This window comes from Barbatula barbatula (genome assembly GCF_947034865.1).
Source record: "Barbatula barbatula genome assembly, chromosome: 23".
NCBI lineage: Eukaryota > Metazoa > Chordata > Actinopteri > Cypriniformes > Nemacheilidae > Barbatula > Barbatula barbatula.
In genome coordinates this window covers 18,268,512-18,293,970 of record NC_136786.1, presented here as the reverse complement: position 1 = coordinate 18,293,970, position 25,459 = coordinate 18,268,512, and the positions used below count along the sequence as shown (strand labels likewise).

The window sequence follows — 25,459 nt, the reverse complement described above, 5'->3', positions numbered from 1 at the left end:
CATGAAAAGAGGATTGTCTGGGTATAAGGATTAGCAGAACTGAATTTTAAATTCTTTAAACCAATTTTGTATGGTCAGTTTCACATTTATAAATGGCAGCAAATCATTGTTGCACATGCGGAGTACCAGTTTTGAAAATAACCCTGATATTTTTTCAATCATTATTGCACACATTTAGGATTTTGCTTTAAGCGCCACAATGGTTTCAAACTGCTTCCTTTGCATTCCCTTTTAATAAATATCACAAAATATTGCTACCGTGGATTCTTTTGTATTGAAAAAACGTAAACTTTCAAAGCCATATTGCACATAATGTACATAGTATGAGAAGTGAAACAAAGCAAATTTTATCATTTTGTAAGAGATGAAATTGAGAACATGGCATTAAAGTTGGCATAAATTAATCAGAATGGATGTTTGAAAATTAGATTTTATTTTCAGACATGTAGGCTAATATCAAAAATCAAGCACAGTATCATGTGATTTTATCTGTACTAATAAAGCTTGCAACAATTAAACAATAATGTATTTTCATAAGAGGTTTATCTTAACACAAAACAAGTGTGCTCAAAAATAAATTCACATATCACGTATAAAGATTTGACATACTCTTATTTGGGCTCTGTACAGTACAGTACACTGCAAATTTGTATTAAGTCACAAAATATTACAGGAGCACATCTACATCACTATCTTCAACATCACTCTGTTTTATGAGTGCAGTCAGTGAGGACAGTGTACTGTTCGGATCAAGTATAGCAACAAGAGGAATATTCACTCCTGTCTCCTGAAACAAACGATTTTGCATCGTCATGGCTAACATGGAGTCCATTCCTAGTGTCACAAGGGCATTTTCATCACCAATATCATCAGTATCAACGCCACAAATTTCAGTCAGAATTCTTCTGACAGAGTCAACCGCAGATGAGCAAACGTCTACCCTGAAACCCTCAACAATCTCACTTTTCAGTCCTTCCTCAACTAAAGCTGACAGACGAAACTTTAGAGATGCATTCTGGGAGAACACGTGATTCTTCAGATTCTTGAAATTGAATTTGCAAATCACCTGCTGGGTATTGTTGTCTATCAGGCATTGCTCGAGTGCTTCATGGATCTCTGAAACACTCATGGTTATCAGTCCTTTTGTTTCCAGGAATTGTTGAAAATGGTCCTTGTTCTCAAGCAGCCCGAGTCTAAGGGGACCCCAATTTATGGACTGTCCTGCAAGTCCAAGGTTACGTCGGTAGTGACAAAAAGTATCCAGGAAAGAATTAGCAGCAGCGTAATTAGCTTGCGCAGCATTCCCAATGAAGGAGGAGATTGAGGAATAGCACACAAAATAATCGAGCGTTGAGCTGTGTAGGGTTGCTTGGTGAAGGTTTATTGCACCACAGACTTTGGGTTGCAGGACTTTCTGGAAAAGAGACCGATCGAGGGTTTCTAGTAACCCATCATGAAGTACTGCAGCGCTGTGAAACACCCCTCTGATTGGACAAGAGGAGAAATGTTGTCCAATCACAGGGATGGCTTTTGTAACCTGGTCTGATACAGAAACATCACATTGAAGATTGAGAATTCTTACCCCGTATCTTCTCTGGAGAGCGTTCAAGTCCTCACGCATCTTTTCAGATGGTGTGCTCCGTGACAGTGTGACTACACATCCTCCACCCCTGTTGGCAATAAACTTAACCGTTTCGAAACCCAAACCAGAGAGACCACCTGAAACTACATAAACGCCTCCTTTTGAAAACATCTGCTTGATTCTTGGAAGCAAAGGAATGGCTGACATCTTGCTCGTAGAATCACCACCACACAAAGTAAGCAAGTTCAGAGTTTTGGCATTGAAGTAGGACTCAGAATGCTGTGTAGACCTATTTTCAGAGGATACCATCTGAAAAGTCCTGTTTTGTATTGATGGCCATACCTTATGCAAATGCATTCCCTTCAACCATTTCTGTATAAGAGTGCCGTATGCCTTAAGACGTGACTTCTGGAAGATTTTAGACATCTCAATAGTCTGTATGCAAGTTGTCTCGCTGTTCTGAATTACATCCAATGAAGAGCACCGTGGCTGCCTGTGGTCACAAACTACAACAATGCTATCTGCATTGGAAACTCTGGAGATCTCTGTCAAATGTGAGGTATCGTATGGGGGGAGAATGACCAAAAGATTACACTTCTTCGCATTTTGGGCCAGTTCAGCCTCAACACTCCAGCCTGATTTATTAGCTATGAGTTTCAATATCTTGACCAGAGCCGAGTCATGAACCGTGGACAAGATGCACAACCTTTTCGGTTGCTTGATCTTGGGTATTGAACAGTGCATGATCTCCCAGATTAAGACAAAGTATGAGACACATGGAACGTCTTTTAGAAAAGGTAACCTTTTTACCTTAAAAAAAACAGCTTCTGGGAGGACAACTTTGGAAGTAGCTTTCACAGGGTAACAACAGACGACATGATCTCCAACTTTGAGTTTGCTGACGTCCTTTCCCACAGAAGTAACCGTTCCGCTGAAATCAAGTGCCAGGAGACTATGGTTAGGACTTGTGGGCTTGTTCCAGTACATTGTCATACCAAAGTTTAGTTCTGAGGTACTAACTGGAAAATAGTCAGACGAATGCAAGCATATTTTGTGGAGCCGAACCTCAATGCACCTTCTCTCAATAGCTCCAACTGAACTGTCTAAAGGCAAAGCGGACAAGCCTGTTACTTTGTAAGGTTCGGCGGTTTGCAAAGTAAAGTCCTGGAATTGTAAAGGTTTTGATTCTGCCTCTGCTCTCTGAACTGTGGACATGGGAGTTTGAGTTATCATACTAGTGTACACCTTCCCTTTGTTAATGAAGACCTCTGGGCAGTCGTAGCTTTTCTTAGAGTTAAGTACATGGGCTAACGCTTCTATATCTTCTCTTGACACTGATGACACATCAATTAACTGGAAAGAAACGTCTGAAAGCTCAGCAGCACATGCTCTTGTCATGCCTGAAATCACAAAGCCTGGATTTATATTATCAACTGCCCCTTCTGCACATCTGTATGTTATGACACGGATGGAGAAACCATGTGTGTACCTTCTCAAAGACAAAACAACCTGACGGTAAAGCTCACAGTTATCTGACAAGTTCTCTAGAATGGCCTGTGTCTTGATGTTTTGACTCTGAAGGCCACAGATAAACAGGATCTCATTTAGATCAGGGTCTGCTATACTCAAAATAGACTGCAAGTTGGGGACTTCTAAGCCTGAGCTTTCTGTTAAATCAGGTAGAGGGACAAATACTGATTTTGGGTGCAAGCATGACCTCAAACCTTTGGCTATCCCCAAAGTGTCCTCAAAAACCAAAGCCTTGATTTTGGTGGAATAACCACCCTCAGCGTCAATTGCTATCCTTTGGTTATGAAAGAAACACGATTTCCTGATATGTGCATGCTTTTCCAGATAATGAATTCTGACGTCTTTGAGCTCGATCAACACATGCCCATCGTTGTCAGTGAAACAACCGCAAACCTCAAAGTAGTCTGACATGTATTTGGTTTGTCTCATATAAATAAACATCTCTTCATGTGGAGGTGCAGATATAACCATACTACCAATTGCAGAAGGGAATCCAGGTCTGCTAGTGCTAGAGGCTGATGTTAAAACTGAGGACATTTGCAAAAAGCAATCCAAGATAACTGGGTGCAAGCAGTAATCATAGAGATGGTTGAGTAAGTCCTCTGGAATCCTAATGCTGGTGACTGCCTCTTTGAATTCTTGTCCATAATGAACATCACCAAGCTGTCTGAAAGTAGGTCCATACTCGAATCCTACTTCATTGAGAGTGTTGTATACATCACTGCTTTTGATTACCGATGGGCATCTCTCTAACAATGTGTGAAGGTCAATGGTTCGCTGTTCTATGATGGCTGGTCCCCTTACGTGGATAATACCACCTGATGCATGCACAGTGTTAGTGGACTGTATCTGAAATGAGGTTATGTCTGTGGCTGTCTCAAGCATTAAGGTAAGAGGAGGACAGTTCTTGGTTAGAACAAACAAACTTTGGAAATTGATGGAGAGCTGTATAGAGGACAAAGGCACTTTTGGTACAGCAGTTTCCATTACAGATGCAAAAGCCAGTTCAACATATAAAGCACCTGGGGCGATTGCTATACCATTGCTTTTGTGTTCCCAAAGGTAGGATGTGGTACCTGCTGACAGGTTGCACTTGACCACTTTGCTGTCATGTTTGCTTGGTCTAATCAGTGGATGTGGACAGTGTGAGATTCTCTCACTACCCCTTCTTACGTCCTCAAAATACACCTCATTCTTTTGACACTCAAATTGGTATCTTGGGAAATGAATGGGATGTGTTTCAAACCCTCTGTAGAACTGGTTCCAGTTCACATCGCTTCCTAGCTCAAACAGTTTTGATACAGCAAAGAGCATTGTCTTGTGATCTTTATCTGGCTGCACCGAAGGAAGAACTGTTGTGTCATTACCCAGGATCTCCATGATGTTCCTCTGGAGAGCCCGTCTTGGACCGATTTCCACGAAGACTGTGTTTGTCTTGTTTTTGGAAACTGATTTAATCGCTTCTTCAAATGCAACTGGCTTTCGGATGTTTCTCGCCCAATATTCACCTGTTACAAAGTCCCCTTGTTGACACATCTCTCCTGTTACTGTGGAAACCAACTCACACTCCATTTTATTTGGGGTTAAATATCCAATACTGTCTTTGATCTGACCAAGTAAAGGATCCATCATATGACTATGGTAGGCAGCAGGAACATCCAAGACATGAAGGAATAAGTTCTTGCTCTTAAATGAAGACTGCAGCCTTTGGTGCAGGTGGTCAACAGCTTCTTTGTCACCGGAGAGAACACATGACATAGGACTGTTCAAAGCCGCTAGACAAATCTTCCCTGTATATGCAGGAAGAATTTTCAGAACATCTGTGGTGGCTAGGTTACCAACGACAAGCATCTTTCCACCCGTCATTTTGCTCTGCAGAGCACTGCGATAGTAGATGACCTTCACTGCATCCTTAAGAGAAAGCAGACCAGAGCAATGGGCTGCGGCAACCTCTCCCACAGAGTGTCCAACAACAACATCTGGTTTGATGCCCCAGTGCTTAAAAAGATGAACTGTTGCAACCTGGATTGCAAAAAGAAGCGGCTGGACGACATCTGGTTTTGAGAAATCTTCGTTGTCGTAGTTTTCAGAAATTTTTTGCAAAATACTAGTGCATCTGAACTTCTTAAAATGGTTTTCCACTTCTTTGACTTTGTCCCTAAAGATAGGTTCCTCTTTCAGTAGCTGCGTACACATTCCTCTGTAGGTTACACCATTCCCGCAAAATACAAATGCTAACTTCAGGTCTTGCTTTGTTTGCACTAACTTCTTGTTCCTGATGGATCCGAGTAAAGATTTTAACTCTGACAGCGACGTTGCAGCTAAGACCTTCCTAAATTTGTGTCTCTTGTGGCTTCTTCTGCAAGCGGTTGTATAAGCGAGAGCTTGTAGATCAACTGTGTCATCAACAGAAATCCTCTGGTAAGTGTCATCTATACACATTTGAAGTGATTTTTCCGTAGCTGCAGACAGCGGAAACAGTTTTAGTGGCTGAAAAGTGTGTATGTCAGAGACTGTCGAAGTCACATACTCTTGGATAATAGCGTGAGCATTGGTGCCACCAAACCCAAAACTGTTTAATCCAGCCATCCTTATCCTGGAGCCACTATAAGGCCATTTCTCCGATCTGGTGGGGATTTTAAGGTTGAGAGCCTTAGTGTCTATGCTGGAATTATCGGGTGAGTAGAATACAGAGGGGACGATGGTTTCATGCTTCATCATCAACAGAATCTTTATGAGTCCTGCCACGCCAGCTGCAGATTCTGTATGCCCAATGTTACTCTTGACGGAGCCAATATAAACAGGCCCTGAGCTTGAAGGTCTTGCTTTGGCGATGATGTTTGAGATGCTCTTGGCCTCAACTGGATCCCCTACTGGGGTCCCGGTTCCATGAGCTTCTATGTATTGGACATTTGCAAGGTAATTCTCAGAGGAGTAGATCATGCTCAGTAGAGCCTCCTGCTGGCTCATCGAGGGTTTGGTGATTGGCGTAACAGTATGGCCATCTTGGTTGACTGCAGTCTTGCTGACAATGCCCCAAATGTGATCAAAATCCTCAAGTGCCTGAAAGCAAATACAGATTGCACCAGTATAGTTTAAAAAACACAGACAGCACACATTTAGAGATATAATAAAAATAATAGTATGTAAATTACAGAAAATGTCAATATCTACCTTTTTCAAAGGCTTTAGTAGGACTATACCACATCCCTCGCCTCTGCCATAGCCGTCTGCTGTGCGACAAAATGATTTGCTTGTGCCATCAGGTGAGATCATCTTCGCTTTGCTGAGGGCCACGAAGACTCGAGGCTCAAGGATGCAGCTCACTCCTCCACACAAAGCCATCTCACAGTCTCCTGGAGATGAGGAACAAGACGGCTACCACTTTAAACTATAGAATTACACCGCTGCTGAGGGCTCCAACCTTAACATCTATATCACTGTCAAATTTCTAACATGTTTAGATATGTCTAAAGTGTTTAAATACTTTAGGGGACATTGTATCTGGTGTTACCTTGTCTGATTGCTTGACATGCGGAATGAAGAGCCACTAGGGACGAAGAGCATGCACTGTCAATAGCAAAAGAGGGACCGGTCAGGTTGAAAGTGTACGAGATTCTGTTGGCAGCGATACTCATGGCTGTTCCTGTGCCATTGTAGTGGGTTATAGTGCTAGGACTGTTGTTCAAAAGCGTCTCGTAATCCCTGTTCATAAGCCCTGAAACACAACACATTGCTTCAATCTGGAAAAAGCTGGAGATTTTGCCATTACATTTGCTTGGTTTGTATATTACCTATGTAAACTCCTGTTCTGGTTCCGCTCACTTTTTCCAAGGGTATCCCAGCATCCTCTAAAGCTCGGTACGCACACTGCAGCAACAGTTTTTGCTGAGGGTCCATATAATTTGCTTCAGCCTCATTGATGCTGAAGAACTTGTGATCAAATTCATTGAATCTGGAAAACAGTATGCAAACTCATTCTTTAATGGGTCTTTTGTTTAAGAATGACAAACATTTTATTCCTCAAATGGTTTGTGATGAAATAGTGATTCTTACCCTTCAATGAGAGCAGCTTTGGTTGTTTGTGTTTTTCCCGGTTCGCTCTCATCAGGATGAAACCAATCTGACTTGTTAAATCTCTTATCTGGGATGTCCACAACACAGTTCTTTCCCTCCACAAGAACTTTCCAGAAATGGTCTACACTTTCACCTGTGAAAGTAAAAAAAAGGTCTTGTACACCTACACATCATATTTGTAAAGAATTTCAAAAATATATACTTTACCTCCTGGGAAATTACATCCAATGCCAATGACTGCAATGTCTTCCATTTTGTCAATTCCTTTCAATTATATTTTAGAAACTCTTAACAAAAGGTTAAAACAACAAATTATGAGATCCAGTAAGGCATCTGCGAGGTCTGGTTTGCTCATGGTTGTGTCTAGCATTAATCTAAGTTCTCCACAGCGTTTAGGTGCTTTTAAAGCCTTTCATGGCTGAAAACCAATGAGAACAATTTCTTTAAAACAAAAGGTCTTTAGATGCAGTTCTTCCTCGGAGGGTAACCAGTAATTGAGGTGGTTTGAAACAAAAGCCTGTAATTGAGGGCTTGAGTAAAGATGCACAAACACTGATTGCAATTTCCTTCACTGGATACAACAAAGCTTTGTTTTAGAGCTAAATTCATGATTGACTTCAATTGGCATCCCTGAAGGCGTATTGTAGACCAGCGAACAGCCTGAATCCGAGTGTGTTTAGACCAGCAATTAGAAACAGGATAAGTGATGGTTATCTCCGTTTACTTTTTGTTCCTGATACCCACAAATTTTAGACTAAAGCACATCTTTAGAGTCTTTGAAAAGGGATACACGGAGTTAAACTACATATATTACAGTGTCTCCGTTAAACGTCTTACATTCAGTATTAAAGCAGGAGGGAGTTTTTAATAAGGTTGATTTATTTCCCATTTCAATCATGATTGGAATGCCAACATTCGTTTGAAAAGAAACAACACACACACACACACACGTACATATATACAGTGTGTATATACATATATACAGGGGTCACCTGAGTGAGACACATACAGACAATTGTGACGGGAACAAACTTTCAGCCACAATTCTTAAAGGATTTCCAAATAAATAACTTAAGAAAAACGTACAGTTCTGTATTCTGCCCATTGCTCAGATTCTCACATAAAGATAATATTTCTATATCTGTAGATCTGAAACATAACTCAATCGCATTCAAAATTGACTTGTGTGTAAAGTTGCACTGATGGTTCTGAACTATGGCGTTTCATTTCAAAATGTCCCATTTTTAAGTTACAAATTGCTTAATTTCATGTTTCTCATGTTCTAAATTTATGAACAGGTGAAATTTTAGGAAAATCATAGTCGGATTTTATGCTTTAGTGTCAAATGTTTGAGCGTCTACCTCATCAGAGGAAATCACTGCTCAGGCAGGCATACCGTTGGCTTCAATCTACCATATCAAATTAAAGAAAATGATGAAAACCCTTCACGCCAATGAGTTGGCTAAAGGTCAAATGATAATATGTTATTAAAAATTCACTTCTAAGTACAAAAGTGTCTGTTAATGGAGTGTTTTTCCCTCCAGGATCATCTGGATTTCTGTAGCATCTAGAGTCTCATAAGTCAGGAGAGCATCAGCCAGCAGTTTGTGTTCTTTGCTGTAGGTCTTAAGTAGCTTTGTTGCCCTTTCATATGCACCCTGTCAGAAAACAACAGGAAACCTTATTGTCACAATATCTGTCAATATTACTGAAAACACTCCAAGTGGAGAAGGACACACACCTGCAACAGTACCCTGACTTCCTGTTCCACCGCGGCCCGCGTCTCTGGACTGTAGTTTGTAAGGTCACTGTAGGTCATCACCCCCAACTGTCCAAAGCAAAAAGAGAGGAGTAAACTGCAGATACATATAATAAGCAAAGGCTTCAAGTAGCCAAAAGAGTGGTGGAAGTGAGTTATGAACGTCGGATAGATCCAGCATGTACAGTGTTTATTTCAAGAGGTCGAGTATGAAGCTGGAGAAAGGATTAGGATGAAACACGGATTTAAGTCTGGAATGTGAGACCTCACACAACATTTTCATGGGTTTCAACACGTGGAAGGACTCAAACAAACTGCATCGCATGTAACAAAGATCAAACTTTCAAAAACGTAAATTGCATTTTGTTCTACGATCTCTCTTTGCAAAGCACATGCTATAAAAATACAATTAAATAAAATAGAGGGTGAATCAAAACACTTGTCTTACATCATCACAATAAATGACAATTAATCACATCCAAGATTCTCAACACATGTAAGCAACACATCTAATTAGTATAAAATGTCACAAAACCAACAAATAATATGGTTATTTAATGCCAAACATGCTTTAAAGTGTGTTTTTACTGATTTTGGAATAAAACCATTTAAAAATGACTCAAATTATCATATAAACATTTAATCCTCGTGAAGTGTGTCTATTGCAGATGTTGCTGTTTTACCTTGTCACTCATGCCGAAGCGTGTCACCATCATCTGTGCTATTTTAGTGGCTCCATCAAAATCACTTGATGCTCCTGTATAAGAAACAAACAGATGTTCACGGTATCAACACTTTCAAGAAATCAAAGTAGTATCAGTTGGAAACACATCTCACCAGTGGTAATGTTATCATTTCCAAAGATCAGTTCCTCAGCGACTCTGCCGCCCATGCTCACATCAATCTGAGCCATCAGCTGAGCTCGAGTCTCTCTCCAGCGATCATCCTCTGGAAGGAATGACACCTGAGAAAGACCACAGGAACCACAAAGAAAGGATTACATTTTAAAAGATCTAGTTACACTTTTCTTAACATTACAAATTTTTCTACGTTGTTGCACACAATTAAAAAACAATAAGCTGAGTAAAGCTAAGAATAGCACTTAAGACCAATCCAGATGAAAGTGAAAGCTTGTGATGTTAGTGCATCAAAGATGCATCATCAATAGTCAACTTTAACATTTCAATTTACAGAAATACCTTTCAGACAACCCAGTTTCTGAAAAATCGCCCAGGAGACCAGTTACTCACATGTCCGAGAGAAGGCCCGCGTGGCATGATGGTGGCTTTGTTGATGGGCATGGCGTGCTTGGTGTAATAAGCCACTATAGCATGTCCTGACTCGTGATAGGCTGTAATCTGCTTGTTCTTCTTATCTATCTCCACACTCCTGCGCTCCGGGCCTGCGAGGTCAGAGGTAAAACCGTCATAAATGTCACTTTACAGCAATAATCTCCATCACATGATACAGAGAAAGAGCCGTGCCCCACCCTACTGCTCTCACCCATTAGGATCTTATCCTTTGCAAACTCCAGCTCCTTCATGGTCACCTGCTTCTTCCCATCAATCGCTGCTTTCAATGCAGCCTGGTTTACCAGGTTCTCCAGTTCTGCTCCAGAAAGTCCAACGGTTCCCCTTGCAATGATCTCAGGATCAACAGCTACAAAACACAAAAGCATAACATTTCCTGGATTACAATCAATTAACATTACACACACTTTGCATGCATGCATTCAACAACGCTACTTTTTCTCAGCACGAGCTTTGGATTTGACGACCTGTTAAAAACAGTTGCATTAAAAATATCTAAAGACTTTCATCGAGCTGTTTTTGATGCCGAAGCACATCTCATGTAAACACTCCCCAACGCATCTAATTTGGCTCCGGTGAACCCAAAAAACGAATCATACAGGGCTTCTTACACCCTTCAAAATCCTTCTTACCTGAATCAACTTTAATGTTTTTTAGATACCACTGCAGGATCTCAGTGCGGCCCCTCACGTCAGGTATGGGGACTGTCACCTGCATGTCAAACCTGCCTGATCTGATTAAAGCACTGAAACACACAGGCGTGGTTATAACATGAATATTAATATCGAGTGTTTGCATCGATTATCATTGAATCGCTGCATGTATGCAAACAAGCAATGAACAGACGATGGAAGATACTCACTTGTCCAAAGCTTCGGCAAAGTTTGTAGCTCCAATCACAATGACCCCTTCATTGGGGCTGAACCTGAAATTAAAAAGAGAAACGAGAACCATGTGAATCATTTCGAACAGAAGATCTGTCTATACAAAGTATGCAGACACTGACTGACCCGTCCATCTCGGCCAGCAGCTGGTTGAGGGTCTGTCGTGAGTGCGGGTGCATTGGAGACTCTATTCGCTTTCCACCGACACTGTCTAGCTCGTCAATAAAAATCACACATGGAGCGGAAGCTTTGGCCTCCTCTATGAGGAAAAACAAGCAAAATAAAAGTGTAAATTAAAAATGTGGTATAAGAAGAGAGTTTCCACAGTGTTTCAAAGACTTACTGAAGAGGTTCCTAATGCGGCTTGCTCCAACTCCCACAAACATTTCGTCAAATTCAGAACCTGAAGCGTAGTAAAAGGGCACGTCTGCTTCCCCTGCGACAGCTTTGGCCAACAGAGTCTTTCCTGTTCCTGGGGGTCCCACCAGCAGGACACCTAAAGACAGGCACATAGTTCATGAACCTTAACAACAAAACGAGACAACCAGACCCCCAAAACGAACTAACAAAAAACACAAGCAGTCAAGAATCTCACCTTTGGGAAGTTTACCACCAAGCACTGTGAATTTCTGGGGATTTCGCAAAAATTCGACAACATCCTGAAGTTCCTTTTTGGCTTCGTCTACACCTTTCACGTGTTCAAAGGTGACATTCTTCCTTTGAATGGGATCCACGGCTGAATCCAGGCCAGAGGTGGTGCGGAAACCAACTGTCATCACGTATCAATTCAACAAACCATGAATACATAGAAAATTGTTCAACATTCTAATATCTGTTTAAGACACTTTCAAATCACCAGTTTCATTTCAACATAATGTAAAATATAGGTTGCAAAAAACTGCAAATAATTGGTTAATATAGAACAAAAATTAAATACACACATAAAATGTCTTCCATTTAAATATAGAAAGAAAGAAATAAAGAACAAACCAGCATCAGAAAAGGACCCTTTACCAGAAAAGAAAGGACTTCTGGACAGTCCATACAGACTAGCAATCAACAAAACCAATATAACCAGGCGTGTCTTCCTTACAACGTCTGTGAAAAAGAGAGCACAAGAAAGACATTAGTAGTTTGAAACCATTTATAAATGTCAGTGTGTAATAGAGCTCAAAAGCATCACCTTGAGATCTCCGCGTCAGCACCTGAGCTTTCATGAAGCCTTCTGTGAAGCCGGTCTTAAAAGCATCCTGATGAGACACCGGCAGGTTCTTGTTACTCAATAACTGCTCAAGACTTTCAACATTTTGCTTATCCTTGGTAAGTAGCCCCTGAAGGACACAAGAACAATTGAAAAAATTTAGAAAATACAAAGAAATGAAGCATATTGCGTCTGAGAGAAGCAAGTGTTATTAACTTGTGAACAACAAATGTGATGTTCTTCACTAACCTTCATGAAGACTGGAGTATAATTCGCTGATTCTATTGGACCCACAGACTGCTGACGTCTGGTCTTGGTCCTCATTGTCTTGAAACCTCTGTTATGGACCCAGACTAAACAGGACAACATGCAGGTACACAAAATACCATTTGTAAGTATAATAGAAGAGTATTTCAGGAATCCTTCATGTTGTGTCGGCATGTAGGTAAAGATTCACTGCATTACATTGAAGATGGTGCAAATCTGCGCAGACGTCGTGAAGAGGGTTGGAGCTTTGCCTGTGAAACACTGAAGAGCCAAAGAGTCCAGTGTGTTTGTGATGGAACCCTATGATACCAAATGAAAGAAGACAAAAAATTACATTCACATGGTAAAAGTCATTACATTTCACACGGTGCAAAAACAAACAGGTCAACTAGCATGACATCGTTACGTTATGGGTACTCTCACCATATTTATTTTGGAAGAAGGAGGGTGCGGAAACATGTGACGTGTTCCATGTCTGAACATCGCTTAGAAGAGTTTTCTCCTCCAGATCTAAAGATGGCAGCAGTCTTCTTAGAACATCATGTACGTGACTAGACCTCAGCTCTGATAGACACAGATCCTTCAGGTTTGCTTTAGGCTGTAAAAACACATTGTTCTTTCAGAAATCAAGACGAGGCAAGCCGTGCGCTCTGTCTGCAATGCAAACATGTACTCTGTCACATGTGTACCTCGTTGTGAAGTAGATCATGTTCAGATGGAAGATCTCTCTGTAAACTCTGAACTGACGTGCTGATGGCAGAATTGGCTGAACTCTTCAAGTACTGGATCACATTGATAAGATGGGTCAAAGGCACAGTTCCCTAAAATAGAACAGACGTTTTTTGGACACATTGTGTAAACTAGCATAGAAATGCTGGTTTACTTATTACAAAATAAACATCACACAAGCCAGTTCTTAGTCATCTGAGACACAATAACTGATAAAGATCTTTTTATATGGTTTCCTGCAGGACAGTTATGTCCCAGCTGACATACTGACACACAACTCGAACACACACACACACTTTCACTCTTAAAAATACATGCACTGTCTTCTTACACAACAACTTTTGATGAATAAACAAAATGAAGTTACTAATACATAACAATGTCACAGCAACCATGAGGGTCAACACTTCACAAGCTCGTCTGACAATATCTAGGTCTAATCTGTATATTAATGACTGAATAAGTGACACAACAATGTCAACATCAATAACAATAAATCTCCATATTAACTAAAAACAAGGGTTTAATGGTTCGATGTTATAACTAGATCTGATGATGTAATCTTCTGAACAAGTGTCAGAATCTGTCAATTGGAACAACACAAGGACAACAAAAGCATAAGTGCAATACAACTGGTCTCATAACTACTCAGATCTACATTCAAACACATTTAAGTTTCTGTTTAGAGAACAGATACACTTGATGACTACATGTCACTACTCACGATCACTTATTTCTTGCTTTATTTATTTAAAGTGTTTAACACGTGTCTGACACGACTGATCGCATTCATGATTCATACCTGGGACTGAAAGGTTGTAGGTAGAGAAAACATATCTTCCCTTGAGCTCTGGTTGAGATGTACTGTGCTCTTGTCAGATCCACTGCCTGTATTCCGTTCTGTTTTTGTTTAGCTGCGTTGTTAATATAATCGGTTTGTTTCACGGATCGTCCCGAAGCGTTGTTAAAATCACCGAACTAATCACTGTTACGTAGCCATCGCTTATTCGGTGGCTATTTAAATCCCTGATAGTTCTCGTTACTGCCACCTCCTGGAGCGGACAGGACTAGTTTCCCGGAAATACATTTTGGATACATTCTATTAACAGCTCTTAGCCAAATGCTTTACATTAAAAATCGCTTTAGAAGAATGCAAACTAAAACAGCGCAATTTTAATGTCTGTATCGCACATTTGATCAAAATCGTGGCTTTTAAATTGGTAACGCAAAAGAAAACTTCACAAGGGTCTCATTAGCGCCCTCTAGTCACAACATTTCAGATGGCTAGTACTGACTAGCTCTTTGCAGGAAGATAAGGCATCACTATGTACTTTAATTTTTATATAATGCACCCCGTTGGGAGAAATTAACAGTTTGATAATAACAACAATGAAACCAACATGTTATGCTTTATTGTGAAAATATTCGGCCTTGAAGCGCTTCTAGACTGGACGCAGCTTTACTTTCGGGTTACGCAATTACAGATGTGCGAATTTGAAATAAAAAACAAAATTAAAGTACCCGGATCAGTATACAGTGACAGTACGTAACAACTCGTATTTAGAATGATAAGTTAAACGTTAGATTTGCATAAATACGAGATAAATATCACATACAAATAAAATGCATAAAACGTTGCTTTTAATTTAGGAACGAACTACTTGAACAGTTCGTCCGTTGATATCATCTTAACATTTTTATTTTTAATTAGGACGATCCTTTAAACGTAAGCGTTTAAAAAATCGTATATTGACAGCACCTGGAAATATACCAAAAGGCCTTTAACTTTGCGCTCGGTGACGCATTTAAGCACTTCCGCTGTTTCCCAGAGACTACGCAGGGACGGACTAGAAGTTGCATCAGGCGAAGTACAAAGCCGGTCATCGCTTTTGACTCCAATCGCGTTTAAAGAACCCAAATAACAACAAAAAAACCCAAGGATCTCTAAACGGCCTCGTTTGCCAGCATATTCATCCGTTAAAGTTCTCGCAGTATTATCGCATGTCCAATATACAGAACCTCCAGTCTTTCGGTAAGTCGATGCCTCGTCACGAGGTTGTTTTTCAGACGGTCTTTAGCACGGTGCGCATGCGTTATAAGACGTACTGTTTTAATGCAACAAAAGAATGGGGAACGGAATAAAGATGTTATATAAACGGTGATATACGAGTGCGTGTTATAATAAAGTACGTTAATCTTTTGCGTGTGAGGGGGGGGGGGGGGGATCGTAGAAAAAATGGTTCGTGTTTGTGTCGATGACCGCATACTAGATATCATGTTCGGCATGCTAGTATAAATAAATGATATCCCAGTAATCTAAACATTGCTGGTGCTTCCTCTTTTGTTCGCATCACGTAACGTTAGGCCTTCTCGTGCAACAAAACCGACCCCCTCGTGTCCGACTGCGCATGTGCTGTTGTTAGTTTGGTTACTTGCAGTCTATCTTCATCTCTTTTTCTTTCTTTAGATCCCTTTGCTGATGCAACTAAGGGTGACGACTTGGTCCCGGCCGGGACAGAGGATAAAATCCACATAAGGATCCAGCAACGAAACGGGCGCAAGACATTGACCACAGTGCAGGGCATTGCTGATGATTACGATAAAAAGAAGCTGGTGAAAGCCTTTAAAAAGGTATTTTCTGCTTGCACTTGAAGTCCTTTAGGGTCATAATGTGTTCAATCGTTGTTTTAACCGTGCACTTTTGCTCTATAGAAATTTGCCTGCAATGGTACAGTGATTGAGCATCCGGAGTATGGAGAGGTGATTCAACTGCAAGGTGACCAGAGGAAGAACATTTGTCAGTTTCTGATGGAGGTAAATGCCACGTACATTTCCAAAAGGCATTTGAGTGATTATACTCATTTTTTTTGTAAACACTCACTTTTGTTTTACAGATCAACATCGTAAAGGAGGAACAGTTGAAGGTTCACGGTTTCTAAATGGACCCTTAGGGGGTTTAAGGACTGCGCCAGCATGTAGCAATCCAACTATATAGCAGGTTTTTTGTGAAACATGCTAGCAAAACTGACTGCAGGGTAAAGCTGTCGTTTTTATTGTCATTCCAAGCTCAAATCCTCATAATGACCTCAAGCAGGCTGCTAAATCCAGACTGGTCTGTATTAGACACTGACTCTTTATTGCTGATGCTAGTGAACGTTTTATGTTAGACACTTGATTGCACAATATCTTTTTATCGATGCCAATAAAATTGTGTGACTTTGCATGTTTTTGTGGCCTTATTTGTTCTTAACAAGCATCTGTGAAGTGTGTTCCTGTAGTTTTATGTATCCAAGAGTGTTTGGGTGTAAGACATAAATTATTTCTTTTGACAATAAAATAAGCTTATGCCTGCTTAACAAAATTGCAAACCTGACGTGTGCACACTTTAGTTATTTTGCTTTCGCCATGCAGTTCTATACAGCAATATGCTTAAATTGGCTCTGTGTAATTTTTAGGGGTTCAACAGCATATCAAATGTTGCACTTGTTTGGATTCTAGTCAGGGCTCAAAATCAGTTCAGCTGTGAACCAAGTCTGCAGTGTCCAGGCTGTCCTGCTAGACAATTTATGGTGTGGAACTGTGCCTATTACTAGATGACTGTATGGGTTGGAAATTTAGCTTGAGTTTTGAGAAGACACCAGGAATATGGTAATTAATAAAGCACCTGCAGTTTAAATGGACTGTTTGAATTCAAATGCATTGCTTTTGAGACATGTATGTGACTCACATGCCACAACTTGTCCTTTTTGTGCATAAAAGAATTGCCATTTTTCAACATGGTATTATGCCGTGTATAATTTTTCTTGTATAATATGGGTGAGACGAAATACAGGTTCAGTATTTTTCCCTTAATATAAATTAGTTTGAGTTTCACAATGCTCATATTCTGGAAAATAAAAATAGCAAGAGAAGTGCTTTTCTAGTCAATATCCAACCAAATTTACATCTGATATAAAGAAACTTGATCTCTGAAAAATGTTGTCCACAGAAGAGTGAGTAAACTTTTTTTTGCAAAGTCAGACATTTTTTGTCCATAAGGGTGTATTAGGGCAAAATAAGGTGCTGATTTCTGGTTTCAGCAGTTTAATAGCTGGAGAAAGGAGACAGACGGCGCATGTGCTGATGCCCGGGGCCATCCACCGTCCTCTGCTACACTCCATTACCTCCAGCAGACAAACACCGTGAGTTAATGATGGATATCTCCGATTCATCAGCACTCTGTTCCCCTAACATTTTACTCTGTTCTTCTCTTTCAGGCCGTCCTTTTATGATATTTTGTTCATAAGTTGAGAAGTCATTTTGCAGCTCACTGAGTTGTATGCATCTATTGTGTGTTTAAATATGGAAAAGGAAAGGCTTTGTTTGTGTATGTATTAATTTCACATACACGCTTGAAATTGGACAGAACTGTTAAATGCCCGTCTGGCAGTCAGCAGATTCCATTATTTTGCTTTGTGTTTAGCCAGAGGCCAGCCAGCTGTTCTTGTTTTTTTTGCATGGTATTGCGTTCCTGAGCGCTCATCCATCTCTGCTCACCTATAAGCAGTGATTCAGCCTCAGACGGTGTTTAACTGCAACATGATATCAACAATAAATAATAATAGTTACTGACCTGACCTCACTCATTTCTTTATCTGAATACCACTGTCATTTCTGACCAACAGAGCCGTATCTAGAACATACTGTATACAGCTTTATGTTAAAAGAGGACCGGCTGGTTGGGTGTTTTTCTGTGAGGAGTCATTATCTGTGTACATATTTAACTTGGAAGATTACAAAAAAGGCAACAAGAGCCATTTTCATTGCAATTGCATTTAACAAATGTTACACGCATTGCACAAAGCTTCTATTGATGGCCATATTATGTCACTGCATGGGGTAAATTGTCACAGTGACAACATGCATTGAATTGACACTATTTTGAAAACAATACCCTTGTCCCAAGAAGCTATGATCAAAATCTATTCTTTTGATGCATGCGTTAATGTAGGTCACTTGTTTTATCCATTAGTATTCTGTCAAAATAAATAAAATGGTATAGGGCAGAAGTGGCAAATAAGAATTTCCCTTTGAGAACACTGCCATTAGGAATTAATCTATATGCCATTACTTCAGAAACCACCAGATGGCGATATATAATTGAAGTCTGTGCACACCTACCTACCTTGGCAATTTTCAAATTTTTCATAAAAAACAAGTATCAAATATTAAAGCTGTTTTCTGGGCACATCTTTAAGTTGATACATCCTTTACGCCCATAAAATATTCCGTTGAATGCAAAGCACTGTAGGCTTCTATAAAACTGTAATGAAGGCTGACATAACATATGGTGCGATTCCCTTAGAGCCTAAACGTCCCCCCATCTCTTCACTTTACACACTCAACCTCAAAACAGCAGCTCCTCAGAACGATGGCATCCATCCAGTTCTTGTGCTCGACTCTAAACTCAACCTTCAACTACCAAACAAGTTCCCGGATTCCCGGTTTTGTACGTATCGTATGAAGGACACCCGAGGCCTGAGATGGTAGGCCTACTTGGTTTGGTGACCTCAAGCGCATTGTGATGTTTTGGGATGGAGGTGTGGCACACGCACACACAGCCTTTTCTGCTAATATCGCTAAAATATCCCAATTAAAACAAGGAACAGGGGAGTAAGTGTTTTCATTGGCTCGTGCTCACAATGTCGGCAGCTGCCAGGGAAACGGACGATCTGGCGCTGCTACAATATGTTTCTCGGAGTGATCCATTTTTAGATACGAGAAGAGTGTAATGCAGAATGTCTGAGCACCATATGCACGCAAAAGTTCACAATTGCACTTTGTGTGGTTTTCAGACATGGGGTTAATTGGTGAAACACAACTAACTAGATTGTAATTACGTCTCATGTAAATTTTATCCCAGTTCCTCAGGGGACTACGGGTCATTGTGGACACCCTGCGTGTTTTCACCGAGTAAAGCTTCAGGAAAAGGCAAAAATACATATATGGAGAGTGGAGACAGAACCTGTTATTAAACCTTGAAGTACAACTCTTAAACGTAGAAAGACGCCTGTCTGGATAATGTTCTCATACTGAACATCTGCAGAACTTTGGTTAACGTTCTTTTGAAATAATTGAAATGATATTTATACGGATAAAAGTGCATTTTATCGAACGTTATAAAAACGTGGATATAAGAACAGCATTCTTGCTTTGTTGAAAACATTCAGAAATAACATGGCAGCTTGATAAGAGTGTTAGCAAAACATGCTTAGAACGTATTTTTGTTAGCTGGGCATTCAATCAGCAAATAAACTAGTGATGCCAAATCTATCAAATCTATTTAGATGTAAAGCAATTCTCAAATGCTGTGAAGAAAAACCAAATTGAATATGATTTGAGAAAATGTTGTTTTTAGTTCTTATTAAAGAATTACTTTGTTCACTTTAAAAAATGCTAAGATCAAGCTCTTTGGGGAGTCAGCCATTGGGAGTCTCTCATCTTTTCATGTGCTTAGTGTGTTGTGTGATGCGTGTGAGTGATTGTTTGTTATTTGTGGAAGAAACAACTAAATCAGTGATCTACATCGTTCAGTCAACTTATTGTGTTCCTGTAGCTCAGTAGAGGTTGTATGAATATAAGGGAACACATATCTGATTAATAAGTACACTGTAAGTCACTGGATAAATGTGTAAATGTAAAGCTTTCAACCAAGATTCTGTGCAATAAGATAAATGCAATGACATACTGAGATAAATGCACTGCATATTACAAAACATTTTAAACATCTGTCTATATCGGTCTCTTCTATCATGCAATGAGAATATGGTAAACTCATAAGCTTTGTTGAAATAATATTTTTCCATACACGAGGAAGGCGCATGTGTGTCAATGTATTTTTGGCCAGCCGCTGCAGAATGTGCCGGGCCCAGTCTGTTGCAGTATGGGATGGTGTTTCGAGAAAGAGAAGATGACGACCCCCTGCAGAGCTGCCTAGCTGCTCACTGCATTTATGAAAGATTCCAAGTGATTTACAACCTCCTGTCGCACACAGACAGACAACTTGACGGATACACAGACAGTCAGAAATTGGATATACAGACTGACAAATAGAACTGAACGCCATCTTGGAAAGAAGACACAATAGCTGTTTGCAAGGTTCTCATTTTAATTCCTCGGACTGGGAATTTGATATTTGCAATGTTTGGAGCTAGGAAAGGATTTGTTTGTTGTTTTATTATGCTTTTTGTTTATTTCTGTGTGTGTAACAAATCTATTGATAATGTGAACACTGTTTAATTCTCCTCTATGGAGAATATAACACGCTATATTATATTAGCGACATACATGCATCAACCTGTATTGCCAAACGTACTGCACTCAAACATCAGTGAGATAGATGATGGGGATGATGGTGTCAAGTCTTATTTCACCAAAACTAAATAGCCTACTAAAGATTTAAGTGTAATTTTTTATTGTAAGTAGATGCTTATTTCAAGATGAAAAACACTTTTTATCCCATAATCTAATTCTTTTGTCGAGCCAATAAAGCACACTGAATTGAATCCCTTTTAAAAAGGGTTCAAATATAGCCTTGCTAAATCCAGAAAACAATGCATGTTTTAATTCAAAACTTCTCATGCAAAATACTTAAAGCTTTAATTCACCAAAAAATGAAAATGTCATGATTTACTCACTCTCGATTTCTTTAAAATCTATATATGTGTCTTTGTTCTGTTGAACACAAAGAAAGATGTTTGGAATAATGATAGCAACTGATATTTCTTGGACATTATTGACTATGAGAAAAATAATAGTATTTATTTTTGTTCTGTTTAACACAAAAGAGGATATTTTGAGGAATTTAATAAATCAGAAACTTCTGGGGCATCATTGACAACTACAGTAGAAAGATTACAATAAAAACAAGTCAAATGTGCCCCAGAAGTTTCTGATTTATTAAATCAGGTTGTAGGTTGCTAACTTTTTTCCAAATATCTTTCTTTGTGGTCAACAGAACAAAGAAACTCATGCAGGTTTGGAACAACTAGAGTAAATAATAACATAATTTTTATTTTGGGGGAAATGACATAACTGGCTTGGAGGCAACTAATATCCTAATTGACTAAATCAATATTTTTCTCGATCAAACTTATCATTATTGTACATCTCAGAATTTAAAACTTTCCCACTTCTACGCGATTCTAATGAGCCTTACTAGTTTCAAACAGCCATTTTATTAAGATTCCTTTTAAAATAATAACGGAAATAGTCATTAATACATTTATGTTGATGTATTCATCTTCAGAATGTGGGCTACATTTTATCTACAGTGTTTCAAACACTTCATTAGGAATCATAATTAATATTGAAGCGTTTCGCACTTCAATTTTTAAATCCAAGTCTCATAGCAATGTTACTACCAAACTAACAGCGTGTTGAAGCACATCCTAATGCAACAGACAAAAATCTTGATGTTAAAGAAACCGTTGCATTTCTTTAGGAAACACTAGTGAAGCACATCGTATTTGTTTAAAATGCGGTGTTAAATTAAGAATTTGCCTTTTCACCTCAACCAAGAGACAGTATGGCAGAATCTCACATTGCCACAAAAGTCCTTCTTTTTCAAACAAATCTGTCTTCCCTTCTCATTCCAACACTGTCAAACTTTTTAAAAGTGTACCAAAGTGCTTTTAAATAGCATATAGCATGACAAATGAGAGAAGCATGTTAAAATCATTGCAAGCAAGTCCTTGGAAGACAAATGAATTTTCAGCAGAATAATTAACTTAATTAACAAATTTGCATGCATATTCATCAAGCTATTGAAGTCTCTCCAGCCCGGCTTGATGAACGTTGCTGTATTAACCGTCTCATTTACATTCCACCATCCACTGCTATTTAGAGCCGAAAATGAAAAATAAAAGAAGAGGCACATTTCTGCATGCGCACACACGTGGATCATCTGAAAACATCTATATGGTTTTGTAGAACTGTGACGGGTTATCGTGTCGAGGTAGCGCAGTAATGAGCTCCAGTGGAAGGCTGTGTGTGTGAGTGTGTTTGCCCTCGGCCCCTTCCAACCTCTCCTGGGTATTTGGTTGGCAGTCTTCCCTGTTCTCTGGGGCTGGCAGACAGTGCTACCCGCTGTCTCTGCAGGCCAATCTTTACAGGCAGCAAGGTGTAACAGCGCAGACTGGCACACAAGGCCCGAGGATACCGTCGCAACCTAGTTCACCTCAAACAAACACTCGTACATCTAAACAGGCATTAATGTGTTTTAGGATTTAATTGCAACCACATTTTTGCAGTATAAGCACATTAATAAATATTTTAAAAGAATATTTTTATATTTCTTTTTAAACATGCACCAAATTTTTTGAATGTTATTTCTGAATGTTATTAATTCATATAATGACTATTGATATTGAACATGGAACGTTTTTCTATACAGATTCGTTCTATTCATTGCATTTTGCTATCCTCTTTTGATTGACAGGATATATCGGCATATATCGGTACAGATTACTGGCTGATATATCGGCCCATCTCTAGCTCTTTTTTATCATTTGTATAATGGTGCGAGAACACGAAACGTTGAGTTGAACACATCACATCAACCAAATGAGCACTTAAGCTAAACCCAAAAGTGTGTTGACGCACACACAAAACTTTAGTACAATAAAAAAAGTTTGCTGAGGACATTGCATTTGTTTTATTGGAGCTTTCCATTGTCTATTTAAAGTGTGCCACATCAGAATTAATTTATGAACTTATGAGCATAATGACAGTTTTAACATATCATCGCTGTGAAATGCTTCAGACAAATGTTCAGATTAAAGAAAATGAAGGTGGGGGATTTTTATTTATTTATTTCGTTGTCATTTTAAATTTAAGAGACTGCGTTTCATTGCATATGGTACAATTAGGAAGTGACAGCGATTGACAAACACGTTTGTGTCGTCCATTAAAATCCTTCTGAAGTCGAGAAATTACCCATAGGCGGAACCTGATCACAGATCTTAAGATGGTTTGAGCTCTAGTACGTAACATATGCTCGACATATTCGAGAGGGTTATGTTTCAAACGGTCTCATCTCCCTACACGTTCATTTGTCAGTTATATAGAGTGGAATTGAGGGAGATGAGACTTTATTCTGTTAATGCACGTCACCTTTTGCTGTTTGTGACATTTTTATTATGTTTTGAGGAAGAAGGAGAATATTAAGAAGGGCTTTGTCATTGTGGATTATAGCCCATCAGGAGATGCTTTATCTCTTCCAGGTCTTCAAGAAGAAAGATATCCTAAAGATGATTTTGAATAAACAAACACAAAGATACTCATGGGATGTTTTTTTAACAAGCCATATTTGTTCGGCTTTTGTATATAATAAAAAGCTGATTTCTGCCTGTACTGCATCTAAACCATGTGATTTGGATCCGCGTGTGATAGAGCCAAATGTCCCGAGGGCGTCTCGGAAGGTTTAAGGAAACGCAGCATGCGTGTTGGTATGTTTTTAGAATATTCCGACATGAGTTTTAAACACAGGTTTTTCCTAATTACTGTGTATATGAGTTGCCTAAAGAGTGGACACCTGAAGGGGAAGAGAGAACAAACATTTCTGACATTATAGTCTTTCAGAACCGTCCAGCACATCGATTCCACCCTCCAGTGGAGCCGCGCTGCTCAGGAAGTGTTAGATGGTGAAATAGATGCAGAAAGTTCTGAAGAAAGTCCCTAATTCACAGAGGGATTTGATCACCTCTATCCATTATCCACACAGTGAGTGATTGAGTCGCTAACCATCTGTCATCCGAATCATTTGCATCATCAACACCTGCCTGCCTGTTTATGGCTATAATCCTCTCACACTTTTTTGTCAGTTTGATGGCATCTGAAAATGTTTTGTTAAAAGAGAAATGAAAGCACTCTTGCTTAAAGCTACACTGCACTTTATTACACGGATGCAAAGCTGCTTCTGTTTGACTGCTTCGTGACACAATAAGACAATGAGAAATGTGCAGCACGGTACGTGATTTGACACTGAAAATCTCGGATATGCAGTTAACCGTGTCTCTGTATTATGAGTTAAAAATCCTGTTTGTCGGTGAGCCCCGAGATACAGTTCCAGCTACAGAAATATGAAATACATTGTGTATAAGCAACGTAAATATATAACAAAACATATTTTGGATGAAGTCAGCTTCATATGCACTATATATCCACAATCATAAACATTTAAGACATTTTATCAATGCATATAGAAGAATGTTCAACCTGATCTCACGGGAATACGTAACTATGTTACGAAGTTGCTATTGGCTAATGAGGTGAATTGAGTGAAAACATAGGATTATTTAAAACAAGGAATACTGAAGTCCCTCTTCTAAGCCCACCCCAATCCTAATGTCATAGGCGCAGAAGCAAATAATACGAAACGTCCACATTAAATCATATAAATAAGACAAAAACGTTAAATATTTACGAATTCCCCGGAGAATGTGATGGTATGTCTCATGAACAGAAAATCTCACAGACAGAAATAAATAACAACCAACTCCTAATAAATATTCGAACAACAACATCTCTCCTTCTTCAACCATTAGAGGCTATTTAGAATCGAGCATGTTTACTTTTAGTCCCTTTCAAATACTATCTATCTATTTGTTTCTCTCGCTCCCTCTTTTAGTGATGACCACATTTCCCTGCTTAGTTAATTTGACCACATATTATATTCACTCAAATACCCTTTCTAATACAAAATTACATTTACCAAATAAATCAGCAACAACGTATCAAATGACATTTACAACAAAACACAACAAATGCGATAAATAGGATGGATAATATCATATACAGTATTTGCAAAATACAAAAGTACAACTGACATGAGTGCTCCTCAGGAAGACAGCAAGAAAGAAAGAAGAAGTGCACAACGATATAACATTCTGATTGTTCAAATACAATATAAATACTTATTGCTTACTGCTTCAGGAACAGTTATAGTATCTCAGTTATCATTTCATTACATAAACAAGATTATATAACCCAAACTATTACTCCGTATGTGCAAGCTTGAAAACTTGTGCATTATTAGAGTTTAAATTTGGTCAAGATCTGTAAATGTCTTTGGGCTGCACT

At 39.2% G+C, this 25,459-nt stretch overlaps 3 protein-coding genes across 4 annotated transcripts; 1 reads left to right on the top strand and 2 right to left on the bottom strand.

Moving 5' to 3' along the window:
• Positions 1-667: 667 nt before the first annotated feature.
• Positions 668-7,442, bottom strand: pks1 (polyketide synthase 1; the record flags this gene model as incomplete). Its single annotated transcript, XM_079447665.1, has 6 exons — positions 668-6,175; positions 6,287-6,468; positions 6,627-6,830; positions 6,907-7,067; positions 7,169-7,322; positions 7,397-7,442. 6 exons carry the CDS (start codon positions 7,440-7,442, stop codon positions 668-670), a joined length of 6,255 nt encoding a protein of 2,084 aa, XP_079303791.1.
• Positions 7,443-7,894: 452 nt separating this feature from the next.
• Positions 7,895-14,333, bottom strand: yme1l1a (YME1-like 1a). 2 transcript variants are annotated; one of them, XM_079447393.1, is made up of 18 exons: positions 14,142-14,333; positions 13,300-13,431; positions 13,034-13,208; positions 12,809-12,910; positions 12,593-12,696; positions 12,326-12,473; positions 12,157-12,240; positions 11,738-11,911; positions 11,486-11,638; positions 11,269-11,401; positions 11,121-11,183; positions 10,891-11,003; positions 10,452-10,607; positions 10,199-10,350; positions 9,786-9,912; positions 9,632-9,705; positions 8,931-9,017; positions 7,895-8,847 (listed from the first exon to the last, which is right to left on the bottom strand). In XM_079447393.1, the coding sequence occupies exons 1-18, from the start codon at positions 14,172-14,174 to the stop codon at positions 8,710-8,712; spliced, it is 2,148 nt and encodes a 715-aa protein (XP_079303519.1). In that variant the 5' UTR covers positions 14,175-14,333; the 3' UTR covers positions 7,895-8,709. The 2 variants fall into 2 exon arrangements, with proteins under 2 accessions (XP_079303519.1, XP_079303518.1); XM_079447392.1 differs by having other exon boundaries at positions 8,037-8,847; positions 12,133-12,240.
• Positions 14,334-15,137: 804 nt separating this feature from the next.
• Positions 15,138-16,560, top strand: eif1b (eukaryotic translation initiation factor 1B). The gene is made up of 4 exons (XM_079447693.1): positions 15,138-15,371; positions 15,807-15,970; positions 16,052-16,153; positions 16,234-16,560. The coding sequence occupies exons 1-4, from the start codon at positions 15,341-15,343 to the stop codon at positions 16,276-16,278; spliced, it is 342 nt and encodes a 113-aa protein (XP_079303819.1). The 5' UTR covers positions 15,138-15,340; the 3' UTR covers positions 16,279-16,560.
• Positions 16,561-25,459: the final 8,899 nt, after the last annotated feature.

Coding starts and splice junctions, on each gene's coding strand:
- yme1l1a (XM_079447392.1), bottom strand. CDS start 14,174: ATGTTTTCTCTACCTACAACCTTTCAGTCCCAG. Junction 12,241..12,325: donor GCTGACGCGGAGATCTCAAG/GTGATGCTTTTG, acceptor TCTTTTTCACAG/ACGTTGTAAGGAAGACACGC. Junction 10,351..10,451: donor AAAGGATAAGATCCTAATGG/GTGAGAGCAGTA, acceptor CTGACCTCGCAG/GCCCGGAGCGCAGGAGTGTG.
- eif1b (XM_079447693.1), top strand. CDS start 15,341: ATGTCCAATATACAGAACCTCCAGTCTTTCG. Junction 15,372..15,806: donor ACAGAACCTCCAGTCTTTCG/GTAAGTCGATGC, acceptor TTCTTTCTTTAG/ATCCCTTTGCTGATGCAACT. Junction 16,154..16,233: donor TTTGTCAGTTTCTGATGGAG/GTAAATGCCACG, acceptor TTTGTTTTACAG/ATCAACATCGTAAAGGAGGA.